The sequence below is a fragment of the Serinus canaria genome, chromosome 3 (genome assembly GCF_022539315.1).
Source record: "Serinus canaria isolate serCan28SL12 chromosome 3, serCan2020, whole genome shotgun sequence".
NCBI lineage: Eukaryota > Metazoa > Chordata > Aves > Passeriformes > Fringillidae > Serinus > Serinus canaria.
Window position 1 is genome coordinate 87,773,426 of NC_066316.1, and position 14,498 is coordinate 87,787,923.

At 36.6% G+C, this 14,498-nt stretch overlaps 1 protein-coding gene across 1 annotated transcript in view; it reads left to right on the forward strand.

The window, feature by feature from the left end:
• The window catches only part of KHDRBS2 (KH RNA binding domain containing, signal transduction associated 2), a 307,309-nt gene that overhangs the window by 100,995 nt on the left and 191,816 nt on the right, over nt 1–14,498 (forward strand). The window contains exon 3 of the mRNA XM_030235769.2: nt 4,734–4,850. Within this exon, the coding sequence (XP_030091629.2) occupies nt 4,734–4,850 (117 nt within the window). The remainder of the gene's footprint in view (nt 1–4,733; nt 4,851–14,498) is intronic.

A 14,498-nucleotide genomic window follows, 5' to 3' on the forward strand; every position in this document is an offset into this window, starting at 1 on the left:
ACTTTTATCCAATGGCTACTATCACACATACAGACATATGCTTCTATTAGAACATCTGTACTCTTAGCTTACTCTGTACAATTATACCCCTTCATTATAAACCCTTCACCATCTTATCAATAGTTTCTCACTTACTTAAGGCATATTCTTACTTACAACTATAGAAACATAAATTTATAATTTTTCTGCTTAATGTCTGTATACTTTAATTTTGTATCAATCCAAGCTTCTTCCAAGGCTGCAAATCAAACCCTCCTGTGTCTGTGGAAGTTTCTGTCTTCCCATTTCCCACAGTAGAATAGTTGCAGTAGGATAAGACCTACAATGCTTAGCCCAAAGGCCTGACCAATTCAGGGCTGACCAAAAGTTAAAGCCTGTTATTACAGGCATTGTAATACAATGCTTACAAAATGTTGAGAAAAATAAAATTTGCGTTCATAGTAGTCCAGTACTTCCTTAACATGAAGTCCCTTATGCATATCAAAACATGAGATACTTTTAAAATAAATGCTGTTCTAAATTAAATAAGCTGTCAGAAGTCCTAAAATAGGACCTTAATTATAGGCAGGTCTCAAACAGTAAGGTTTTGTTCAGGCATGACTGTCTCTGTTTTCTCCACTTTTCCTGAGAACAGGACAGAATTTAGAAAGATTCTTCCCCACCCTTACCCCCATCCCGCTCTCCATGAATAAGGACAGGATTTTGTGAAGATAAGTAGCTCTGAAAATGGAATGACACTTTGTCTCTCCACAACGGAGCTGATAGCAATGGTGAACAAAACACTGAGAAATAATAAACCTGTTTCATGTTGTCAAGCCAGGGCTATTTCTGGTGTGCCGCTTCTAGAAGAAATTAATTTCTTCCCCCAGTTCAGGGCTTTGTTCTGTATTATCTTACAGCTGGAAACATTTGTCTTATCCCATTCATTAGTTATCTGGCTTTTGTTACTGCTGTGAACACTGATCTGTGTATAAAATAGAAACAGTCAATGACACAAATGTGTTTTTTGAATGGTAAGCATATTCCTTGATTCTGGTTGTAAAACCCTATTAAATTAGATTTTTATAAAGTAAGAAGTGTCATAGTTCTAGTAGAAATGTATTCAGGCTGCAACAATTAGGGAAACAAATATTCTTCTAAATATAAACATGCATTTTCTACCAGTCATTGTACTTAGCTTGAGGCCTGAATGCTGATGCTGTAAACTATCCCTTAGATTTGTTATACCTGTGGTATGTTGTCCTGAGGTAGTTACAACAAAAACTTTTGATGAAAAATGGGGAGCCAGAGCTTTGGCTTTGGGCACCTTAATGTGTGATTGCTTGTGTGAAGTGTGAAAGTAATCAGGATGCAGATAAAATCTGCTGAAACTGTGGGTATATATTGGTTGGGGAAGATTTTGGAGATACTAGCTGTAGATAAAGGAAAGATCTATTAAGCTGTATTCTCTGTCAGGTTTTATTTTGCAGAGAAGGTTTATTTCACAGTTGTTGATACACAAAACATCATGCATTTGATTATAATAAAGCATCCCCTGCTGTCACCTGATCATTTTCCCCTGAAGACATGCAGCATCTCCCCCAGACAAATGATAAAAAAAAAAAATCTAAGAAAATAATATAAAAAATCTCTGCCATAAACCAGGAAGGGTTTCTGCAAGCTAGAAAGCCTAGCTTGTTCATCATGCTCATAAACATGATTGAAACGTTAAAGCCCCTGATAAGAACATCTAGAAACACAACAGTATTTTTCAAATGGAAGTTTGTTTGCTCCCTAACAGTGAAAGCTTTCTTTCAATATTCTCTCTTCTACATGTCAGCATTTCTTAGCTATCCTCTTCTAATATGACCAGATATTATCCCAGAGACTTAGAGCTACTGTTATTTGGAGAAAACTTGTATGCTTGGCAGAATTGGAATGGATCTGAGATTGCAGAATAACATTTGCAGTTACAGCTGCTGCGCCAGGAATGTGCGTTTGTGGGCAAGGCTCACCATTATATGCAGTCCAGCTGCCTGAGTTTCCACATTTTCCTTCACTTTCTCTGTGCTCAGGCTGTGTGTGCATGTGTGTGGCTCTAACTGGAGCCTAAACTTTCCAGTATTAAAATTGGTTCTGCCCAGCATATCTTCATTAAAAAAAAAAAGAGAGGAATGAAGTTGTGTTTCCTACATTTTGGGCTGTTCACTGAAACATCCTCTTTCCTATGTGCTTCTTTTACCTATTCTTTTAATTTTTCACAAGTTATTGAGTCAAAGTTATTCTACCAGTACTTTCAGACCATGGGGAGTTTTGGCATTATAGATTGTGCTGAGGATATCCAGTGGCTTCAGACTTTCTTCAGAAGACTGAGCATAACAGTAGGATGCCAAATACAGTGCCGTGGCTTTTCTGCAATTTTAGACAAAAGCAAACTAAGAGCAATTCAGTTCTCAGTTGTAAGTAACTGCTTCCTTCCTGATATGTGTTTTGTAGCTAGTGGATGAAATGTGTCTGCCTGCTACATAATCAATAGAATTAAAATCCCCAGCCACTTATTTCCTGTGAAGTGATTAAAATCCACTTAGCACATAACATGGTCTATGCTGGCCATACTGCTCCTTTGCAGCAATATGTCAAGGTAATGACTATACAGTTTATGAAGTGCTTAAATATAAATGCTCAACATAAATCTTCACAGAGTGTAATTTAATAGTTTTATTCCATTCAGAGAACAAATGTATTCAAGCTTTGGTTGGATTAAGGTAGGCTTTGGCCTTCTCATAATTTCCTGCAAAGTTACATGTTACAGTTCTTAAATCTTTGAAAGGGTAGCTTTTCTTAGTATTAAGAAACACTGAAAGGATGCAGCAGGACATGGTTCTTGTCTGATTGGTGATCTGTAAGTGTCACAAAAGATTTGGTGGTGTAGCATGTGACATCCTCCCTTCCACAGGTAAGAGGGTCCCTGCAGAGAAACAAGAGGTCTGCTGTTTGCTCGGCCATCCCTAATAAACCTTACATCCATGGGTATATTAATGGGTGATTTTTCAAATCTTATTTCTATCAATAGATTAGGTCTACTCTCTAGTATTAAAGTTCAGTTCTTGCCATTTCTTCCTCGTTGGTTTATTTTCATACAAAATTGAATAATCAATTTGAAGCCAGCAACTTCTTCTAAGCCAAGTTTTCTGTGGAAGAGGCTGAGCAACAGTTTGAAGACATAGGATTGTTGATACATTGACTGGGACATTGACTCGAAATCACCCCCTATTTTGAAGAGCTGATACCTTTTATTAAATCAGAAAGGTAGAGTTGGAAAGAAGTAAAAACACACCAGCTTGAAAGATCTAGTTTTGGAGCTTCAAATCATGCTAAATTTTCCTGAAAATGTTACCACTTACTACTTTCTCCATGGGCACATTATCTTTTGGTTTAGGTGGCAGTAGAATTTACCATACATATTTATTTTCCTGTGATTACATACTATTTTCTTAGATAGTTTACCCAGTATTTGAAGGCAGTTAAAAATTATTTTTAAGGCACTGGACTAAAAGCAAGGTTGGGATTTGGAGCATCTGGCATGGTTCAGAGTTTGGGTGTTACTAACATGGCTGATGCATTTGTGTTGTTATGTTTTTGTTGGTTAAAGTGAAAACAAGAATATTTCCCCATTTTTTCATTTTTAAAATAGAAGGTAGTGCAAAACAATGTATATTATAACATCTTGATAGACTTTTGTGTGTATTTTTGACAGCAACGTTTTCTTGATTGATATTTCTTAATGTTATGTTGTTTTTCTCTGAAATAAAACCAAGGAAGTGCTGATACAATGACACCCCTTTTGCTTTGGTGGGGCTCATTCTTTTTTGAAAGCCAGACCAGAATACTATCTGTTCAGACTTGAACATAATTCCAAAACATTTTAAGCAAGTGCTGATGATGTCCAGTCAACTTCTGAAGACCACATATCATAGCATTTTAAAAGATGTTGGAAATAATAAATGAAGAGTCTGTTGATTGCAGAATGAACAAATTACTTAATAGACTTCCCCGTTTTTGCTGCTCTGTGTCAACTTGATATTAACACCTCATTTATTTATTATTCTGTCATCTGATTTTGTTAAAGACATCTCTCTTCTTCATACAGAAAAAACTGCTGTATGTGTAGCATGAAGTGTGCAGTGTTTAGGAATATTAGCAGTCTGGCAGACAAAGCCATGTTCATTTTAGAAAATGTCCTTGAATATCTACCACGATCTCTTAATTGTCATTTGTTCTGGTGCTGGCAAAACGGGTATTTGAAGGTGATACACAAACCAGCACGCACTTTCAAGTTGATGTGCAAAGCATCAAATCCCAAAAATTTAAAGCTCTAACTTTGCAGGATATACTACCTGCAAGTAAAGCTGGCTAACTTGGGAAAGAACCTAGGCATTCTCTGTGTTTCACCAGTGCCTCTCATGAGCAAATATCTTGTTTAGCAGTTCACTAACCTAGCAGCCCCTGGCCTGTTAGTCTTAGAGAGGAGCCTCCCAGGGTTCAAATAAACCATTAATGCTTTTACTGTCTTTCACACTAGATGAATGAATATATTGGTTCTCCAGTCTTGTATCTCTGTCAGTTAGGCTCAAAGCTAAGTAGGAATATTTCTTTTAAAGGAAATCAAAATTTTCTTGTTTAGTCATCATGTTTATTAAGTTTTTGGAAAAGTACCTGTGGGTCTAAAAGAGTTCTCTTTATTTTCATTCTAGTTCAATTTTGTTGGGAAATTACTTGGACCAAGAGGAAACTCTTTAAAGAGGTTACAAGAAGAAACAGGTGCAAAAATGTCCATCCTGGGAAAAGGATCCATGAGGGATAAAGCTAAGGTACAGTGTCTGGATTCTGGTTGCAATTAGTTGAAACATTTGTTGTTTTAGGTGTTACACTTAGATTGCCTGTCTGTTTATTAATGACTCAATTAAAAGGCCTATAATAGAGTCTTGACTCCAAGGCTACTTTGTGTTTTTCAAGTTACATCATTTGCTTAAATATAATTTTTTTTCTTGCTATGCCAACCTTGCTTAGACCTTCACAGTTGCTATAGTATCACTGTTCTTTAAGTAATTCACCTAAAAGAGAAACCAGATTAAAGTTCATTTGATCTGAGAGAAGTCTCTTTCTCATGTGAAAGTACAGCTTGTATATATTATTGCTTTAATATTGGTGTACATAAATGTGTTTAATCTTTAGTTTTCTGTTTCTTTAGAGATGGGTTTTTTTTTTAATGTTGAATATTTATTCAGGGTATAGTTCGAGGAGACGATAACAAAATGCACTATAGATAAAGAAAAAAAAAAAGAAAAAGGTGCTTGGAATTACAGCCTGGTCAATGCCCCTAAGTAATTACTTGCAGGTAATTGTTACTCCTCCTCAACCAGTTCCCCACCCAGTTTATATACTGGACATGATGCTTTGTGATATGGAATATCCCTTTGGCCAGTTTGGGTCAGCTGTCCTGGCTTTGCTCCCTCCTGGCTTTGCTCCTGTGCAGCTCCTCACTGGCAGAGTATGAGACACTCAAAAGTCCTTGGCTTGGGGTAAGGACTGCGTAACAACAACCCGAACATTAGTGTGTTATCAATATTATTGTCATACTAAATCCCAAACACAACAGGGTGCCATTTATTAGGAAGAAAATTAGTCCTATCCCAGCTAAAACCAGGATATAAGGAAGCTTTCATGAATATTTGACCCAAAGAACAAATACTGATTGCATTGTGATGTCTTTTAGAATCTGTGGAACAGCAGTGTTATGGTCAGCACAGAAATAATGACTCCTAATTTCACTATATTTTAACTGTATATAGCCTCTAGTAATGTTATACATTATTCTTCTTTCCTTTCTGTTACCTCTGTCATTAATCTCAGTAGCTAAAATTATGAAAGCAATAATATGCCAAAATAAAGGAAAGACCAATCAGGATTTTTTGGTTGGCATTATCTGGTCTTGGTAATATGTATCAGCAATCACATGGACATTATGAGGTCTGCAATAGCAATATTAAAAAATATAAGGCCACAAACTAGACAAATTAGGCACATGGATTATATTCAATTTTTCAGTTTTTTTTATGACATTTTTGTCAGACATTTAGTGACACTTCAGTTATGATTATAAGATAATGCATGCTGAATGCACTACTGATTTTATTTCCAGGTATTGACAGGTAAAATATTTTAATTACTTGTGTCTAACTTCTGGAATCATAAATATTTCCCTGGATGAAAGAATGTATGTCCTGCTAAGTAGCAGTAATTTGCCTTTGTACTACATCTGATGCCCAGTTGCTCCATTCTCAGCCACCCACTCACATTATTATAGCTGAGAGCATTAGTTGCCCAAACAGGGGAGTGTAAACAAGTTTAAACACATAATAGACAGATTAGGACTTCTGATTTTGAGATTGGTCACTCTTCTGATCATATAATTTGATTTTCATCTGATCATAATGAACAGTGCCAGCATGACAGGTACTACATTCACTCATGAGTATGTCAGCAAAATTTGAGTAGGTCTTCACAAGGTTTATAGTCCTTAAGAATAATCTGAAATTGAGCTTCATGGAGACTCATTCATATGAGACTGATGTAAAAAAAATGAAGTTCTAGGATAAACTGGCATTAAATAAAGCAGTCATGATTTCTGTAGAGAAAGGCTCATAAGCAATTTATCTTAATCCAATTTAGGCATTACTGACTCAAAAGAAAACAAAATCCCTTTGCAATTACAGTGAGAGGTAGGAATTTTCTCATCCATGCACATCAGTGTTTCCAGTTCCTGGCAAAAGAGTGTGAGAGTAATTATGGGATGGGTAATAGTTACAATTAGCATTTCATAGAGGCTATTTTAGGTTGAGATACTGATAAAATGTAAAGAAAACATGTTTGACTGTGAGCATAAATAATGGTGTGAATTGCTATATTGCTAAGGAAAAAACAACTTGCTCTGGTTAAAACAGTTTTCTTGTCAAAAAACAAGTGCACTAGTATCATTTATGCAGTACTTTTTTACTGATTTAAATACAAATTACCAAAGTCTGGAGGCTCTTTGTGGGTTATTTGAACCATAAAAGAAATCAGTTTATGTATGTTGGCTGATAGATCTTTGTTTTGCAGGAGTATTCAAGAAAAATCAATGTAATTTCTCTCTAGAAACTAGAATTTCCTTAAAGCTGTCTATATTGTGCCATAAGCCATGGCAGTTTCTAGACAAACTGCAGGCACGTGTGCTTTTCTCCTCCAGTCTGCTGCAGCTGGATGCTGAGTTGCATCAGAGAAGCAGAAACAGAATTGCTGCTGAAAAGTGCTGAGTACATTTATGCCCTAGATCCCTAGATACTTAAATCTTCAAAAAGAACTGATCTGCTGATTTGAGGTTTTTTAGTGCCAGAATGACAACAGGGAAGTTCTTGGCTCAACAATGAATTGCTCTTGCTATAGTCAGGAATTTTGGTCATACAGAGGGGGAGTTTCTGTGTCTGGGAAATGGATTATATCAACAGAGGTATGCCTGTTCCTCAGAATTTCCTTATCTTCTGTAAGAAACCTGTAGATAAATTTTAGAGGCTCAAGATTTTAGGCTGTTTCCTTTCAGAGCAACAGGGAAGATTTGTTAAGAGTGACTTAAGATTTCTGAGTCTCTGCTGTGCCTACAGTGTGGGAACAGGATAGATTAACTTGAAAAGGCAATGCAGTTTACCTAAAACGTGTATTATGAACAGCTCCAATTGTGCACAGAACACCACAGAGCTAATTTATGTCACATAAAGTTATGTTAGATGTTACTGAAGAGATGCCCAAGTATAACTGCATCAGTGGTTTGTTTCTATTTTTAAGAGCATTTTTAAGTGACCTAAAGGAGTCTGTTTGGAAGAGCAGAATAACCTAAGAACAATAGAATGTTTTAATTATGATTTAGTAATGTATTAAGTGTTAGACAAAGAATGATTTTTGTTTACTTTTCATTATGTTTAAAAAAATGAAAACTAGTTATTTAGCCTTCATATCTTTCCCTGAAAACTCATTGTTCATCACCTGCAAGACATTTGGAAGACTGATCAGTTATTTAAACTAAAGGGGGTCGCATTGTCTTTGCTCCAAACATATTTTTGAACCACGTTTTACTTACATAGAGTAGGATTTGGAAATTAGTGTCCTGATAGTGTGGTTATTTATTAGATTAAAAATAAGTTAAAACATTGACTTTTGTAGTAGCACATGAGCTGTCAGACACACATGAAGAAAAATATAAGTCACAGTATTTCCATGAAATCTTCTGCAGACTGATGTATTCTTGCCATTCCAATTGAAAACTTTTTTATCTAGAGAAATCCTATTAACACTATTTCCTATTCTGCACACTATCTGTTTATTACCCATTTCTGTCATTCCTTAAGCTTGCACTTACTTGTGTCATTTGTCCTGGCTACTGAAAGGATTCTGTTATTCAAGATTCATGTCGAAAACTAATGAACAAACTTGCACTGCAGCTTTGAAAAGCCACATTAACTACTTTTCTGAGACTCAGTCTTCTATCAGCCACTGAGCACTTTTAACTGCTGCCTTCTTCAAGTTTCAGTTTTTGTTAAAACTAGTTCTTAAGGAAAGAGGAGATAATTGCAGTCAAACTACATGCCTTTCTTTATTGTGTGGGTTAAGTGCTTTCCAAATAAGGTTCACTGTCACTGGACAACAGCTTTTCCAGTTAAACAGAATTTGTTTCCTTACCTTTTCTTTATAAGAAAAACCAAGCATTAAGAGTTTGTTTCCAACTAAAAAGATCTGAAATGAGCACACAGTGAAACTACTGAGATGCAATTATTAGCATGTTGGCTTTAGGTTGGTTTTTAGCAGCTATGTTATGTGGGAGCCTTAAAAAATATTTTGAAAATATGGGATAGTTGCAGTGTGCACTGGTGCACTGGTCTCTTCCCTGCAAATTCTGCATGCTGTGAGGTCAATCCTGCAACCTTTAAATACATGTTTCAATATCTTACAGGATTAAGTCCATATGTAATGTGAATAATGCCCAATAGGTTTTTGGTTTGAAGCACAATGTAGTTCTTCATTAGGTCGTGTCTACCATGGGCATAGTGTCCTAATAGTGGAAAGTTAGTTTTCTAAAAGGATTCTCTTGACTTCATTGTTTTTTTCAAAAAAGCTATAAATTATGCTCAGATAGCCCAAAAGGGAAGAAAAATGTAGCAGGTTTTGTCTGTAGGATGTTTTGGTCCAAGCATTGGAGTTTATTCTTCCCCAGTGCTATTGCCTCACTGAAATGTGAGATCAAAGGTGTTGTCTTTAGTGTCCAGAGTTTTAAAAGCTTTTGAGTGTCAATACCTGTCAAAACGTTTAAGGTCATGCAGTAAAGGTACATACGCAATATTTTTTCCAAGTGACAGTGTCAGCATTCTCAACAAGAATAAGAAGTTACAAAAGACTTTAGAAGGTTTAAAAAAAACCCCAAAACAAAACCAACCAAAAATCACCTAGTGGTCCCTTGCACCACATTTTGCACTGGTGCCACTCCACCAGTGCCTGTGAGCTCTCTTGCTCTGGCTGATGGCAATGGTAGTTTAGCTCACTGTTTTGCCAGGGGTTTCAGCTCTTAGAGTTGGAGATAGAAATTTGGGAATTCCTATAAAAACTCGATTTAGTTTTGTAAAAGATAACTTTTAGATTTACTTCCAACCTGCTGGGAATTTTGATTTGGACTTTATGTAAAATCTCTGAAATGTTAATTTCTTAGTCAAGTATTTCTGTTCCCTTGAAGTACTCCTTTTATCATATTCAGCTGGAAGATCTTTAGGGGAAACATAGAGCAATGAGTGGCATTTAATTTAGAAAACTAGATCACAGCTAGAAGAGTAGTTTTAAATCATTAATTGCTGCTCACCCATTTTGTATTTTTCTGTTAGATTTTCTTTTTGTGTTTAAAAGTCGTAAAGACTTTGTATTTTTATGTCTACAGACACAAAACCTTACAGACATTTCACCCCACAAACCAGGTTTATGATCAAGAGCAGGATTGGGCCCTCAGCTTGCCTTCAAGATGTGAGCAAAAGTTACAAGAGCACACTGCTTCTGCTGCAGCACAGTTTTTTTGTCTTCCTTAATATCTTCAGCTTCATTGTATGAACTGCTGTAGGGCTATAAGGACCATAACCAACAACCAGCAACAAAGAAAAACGCAAAGGAAAGGAAACAAACAAAAAGCAGACCACCCCATCTTTTGAAACTGAAATCTTCAAGGACCAAAATGGCAAAAAGATGTTAACTCTTTAAATGCTACTGTAATCTGCATTCTATGTTTTTCCTTTAAGTGAGCATGCCAAAAGGTGCCAAAGGCTTTCACAATCTAAAGCTAGGTTTTTACTTGAAAAAAACATTCTAAATAAAATACTTTCTCCTTGTACAGAGAAAACGTAAATCTGTTGGCAGGCACAGGTTAAAAGAGAAGATCAACTTTATCACTGTTACTTGTATTCTACAACTTCCAGCTGCTCAACCACCCCAGTTTCTTGGAAAATACCTCTGTGTAACACCCCTAGTGAGTTGTAAAGTAATTTTTTTCCCTGATAGGGGAGGCAATTTGAGGTAGATACAGATCACAGCCAGTAATTTTTAGAATACCTTTTATTCTATAAACTTTCACTGATTCTATTAAGTATTGCAATTGTTTAGGTTTTTGCTAGAGGTGAATAATTATTCTCAGAAGCTATTCACCTTACTGAGTCTCCCATCTAAACTGCAGTCTCATGATTACATGGTTAGAGCAACATTTGGGAAGACAAGTCTTACTATATAGTCAGAAAAGAGAGGACTTTACTGGCAGCTCAGTAGTAGGTGTTCCGAAAGGCTGTCAGAGGAACCTTTATTTCATCAGCAGCATATGTGACCCCATAGTCTTCATCTGCTTAGAGCAGTCATCTTGGGTACAGGTTGGGTTCCAGTCTCACGTGGACACAAACGTGTGCCCGTTCGCCAGCACCAGCAGGCTCCAGGGCTTGCCAGTCCTTGGGAAGCTTCCATCTACCATCTTCTAGCACATAATTTTCATTCCTTTGACTTTCTTCTTTATTTTTCTTGAAACTATTCTTCCATCTAAACTTAGAATTGCCTATAGAATCAATTTGTGAGAAGTCAGTGGATGAGACATTAATGAAAAATGCTTTTTCCAATACTTCTCTTAGGAGTCTTATGTCCACGCATCGTCTGTCCCTGCTTATGTTTCACAGATCTGTGCAGATCAGCTTGTTTCTAGAAAGTTGTTCCCTCTCTTTTTTTTTTCAGAAAACTCCTTGTAACCCAGAGTGCAACCCCTAGAAAAACACAAGTTTTCTTTTCTGCTTCTCAGCCACATCCTTTGAACTAAATTTGTATATTTTGATATCACAGTAAACTGAGTGCATTCAGTCATTTATCCTCCATCGAGCACAAAAAGAATATGTTGATTCAGTGGGAGTCTTTCTAGGTGGGGAGTCATAAACCTCTTATTTTCTTGTCATATCCCTTAATGTTTTGGTTTTTATGCTTCTTGCCTGTGTTCCAGGAATGTGGTGCTACAAATGATTTTGGGAAAGACGGTAGGACTGTTGTCTTTCCCAAGATCATTTGTAGCACCACATCCCTGGCAGACAGGAGCATCTTCTGTCTAATAGCTTCTGCAGCTGCCATTAATTACCTATTTGTCTGGCTTGTTGGCTGAAGTGGAAATAAGCTCAAAAATATGAAACCATTGAGCCAAAGGAGTTAACTGGCCCCACTGGGATAAATTCTTCCCTTCCTGATATTCAAATTACCCTATCTGCATACTGAATCCAGGAGATGCCTTGTGATAGATCATTCCATATATATCAGAAAGCTCATCTGTGTTAACAGGCATCTCCCAATATAACTTTGGGTTTGGAACCTGGCTAGAAACAGCAGTTGCCTCTTTTCCTTAAATTTATGCAGTTTCAAATGATCTGCAGCAGAGTAGTCCCTGGCTTTTTCAGTTTGTGCTATAAAATTTTGGAAATCCATTTGTTTCCATTTCTCTTAAGTTTGTTTCTTTGCAGTATGGATTTTTTTCCTTACAAAGGTGGTTCGTTATATTTATGTCAGAGTTTTACAATGTTGTCTTTGACATCTCTCTCTGAATTTTTGAGCTGGTTCAAGTATGTAGCCCGTATTGCTGCAGAGAAAATAGCCTTTTAACCAATTCCTTTTGGGTTAAGAACAGCTCAGCATTTTTTTACTGGGTGGGTAACCACTCTGACCTTGCTTAGAAGAGTTAGGCTTAGGGTAAGATTTTTGAAAGCTTTGTAATCTGTATGTATATGTGGAGAGAGAAAGAAAGATATGTGTGTGGTATATTGCTCCAATTCATGGTTGAGCATTAAGTCTGTCTGTGTTAGCCAGTTCCTTGGTTTTTTCTCTGCACAGTGACTAGGGATGTCTGTCTCTTGAGCATTTTAAACTCCCATGCTATTTAATGTCCAACTCTTTTATCCCCGAAAGATGCACAGTCACTTCCAAAGTCTCAAGATTGATTTGTAACTCATTTCCTGAATGTTTCTACACATTGGTAAGGCTTGCAGTTTAAATGGAGTTGCCATCACATACATTTTAAGAGGAGTATAGCTCAAGTAGCTCAAGTAAAATTACTTTGCAATTATGACCAAATCAGTCAATAGTGTTCGTTCACTTTGATATAAAACCTGCTGCCTTCTCAAGTCATGCTTGAATAAGCCTCCAGATCATTACATGTTCTAAATGGGGATGTTGAACCACCTTTTTATTTTTCTGCTGACTTTCATGCAGCATGTAAAGACAAAGCATCACTACCAAACCATTCTTTGGTTTGGAAAAAGATATCTATATTGGAAAAAGATAGCAGTATCAGAACCCACCAAATTACTGCTTCCTGCCCATATATGAGGCAGTGCAGCTCCTCGTCTCTGCAACAGTGACTTCCACCTTGTTTGAGTCTCTCAAGTTGTAGAAAAATCTTTTCTCTAGAGACATGGCTTGTCAATTGTGCTGCCTGTAAGTTCTGACCTGTGCTTCAGAATCTAGGTCTGAAGATTGGGCACCAGGGCACTCTGTTGACTTCTCCAGTCAGGTTCCAGTTCTTCTCTGCATCTTCTGCCTGAGCACTGTAGGAGTATGTGAACGGGACCTTTTTTGTCTCATTAGAGAAGTAATTTCTATTTCTCAGTAAGCAGCCTGTTTCTGGCCTCATGGCAGCTGTAAATTTTTTAGTTGCACTTCTGTAAAAATGCTACTTATGAGTTTGTGTCAGCAGACTTTTACAGCATTCCAGTATTTTAGCTAGAGCCCAATTTACTGCAGCTTATTTTTGTGTAATTGGATACTCACATGTACACCGTGTCAGTTTCTAAAAGGGGACACAGGATGTTGCACAAAGTAGATGTTATTCAGTATTGGAGTTTGCTTTCAGTGGTACAAGACCTGGACTGTCATCGGAGTCAAGAATAAGCCATTAGGAACTGCTGGGTCACAGGAGCATCACATTTATTTCCTGACCACTTCTTATGCAGTGTTTCCCTGAGGCAATGGCAACAAAAAAGACCTTGGTGAAGATTGCTCTGGTGGTGTTTTGCTCAGTAAATGTTCCCTGGGAGAGAAAAATCCTAAATTGAACAAATGAAAAAAAAAAAAACTTCATGTCCTTTTTGTCTCTCAGAGACAAATTTTGGACTATAAACTTTAGACTGCAAATATTGGAAAAAGTCTGCCTCGTTGATTCTGTAACTTATTTGTCTGTGATTTCTTGAAAAAGGCTATAAATACAAAAAAATTTGTGCAAGTTTGTGTGCTTATTAATAGAAACCAAGCTGAAGTGTCTGATCTTTTTGATATTCTTGTTTTAATGAATATGTTTGGTATTAAATGAAAAAAATACTTACATTTCTTCATACACATGTAATATTGGAACACAAGGTTTTATTTTAAATCTGAAAATTTAAATTGGCATAAAATTGAGATTATCATATCTTCCTACATTAAACCTGTATTAATTACTGATGACAAATTAAAGTTCATAGATTGGTTACAGACCAAGACAGGTTAAAACAACCAGGAAAGTGGGACACTCATTTGAGTACTTTAAATGTTTGTAATTTAAATAGAATTTGAAAATTGTTGGACTGTTCTTCTTCGATGCTTAAGGAGGTCCATAAGATATTCTCTAACATTTTCAGAGTCTCACAAGTGCATTTCTTGTACTGCTGAAGCCACTGGCAGTTTTGCCAATGACCAGTGCAAGGAATAAATCACTCTTAGTCTTTAGCTGAGCAAGCAAATGAAATTCATATGCAATCTCCATATAGTTCTCTGTTAATTTTTAGACTAGAGCTCCAGTCTGAAGAGTGAGGTGTTGGAGTGGTTGTAGGGGTTCAACAAGATACAGCAATGCAAGTATTCAACAAGATACAGCAATGCAAGTATTTCCTACTAGCACAATTCAT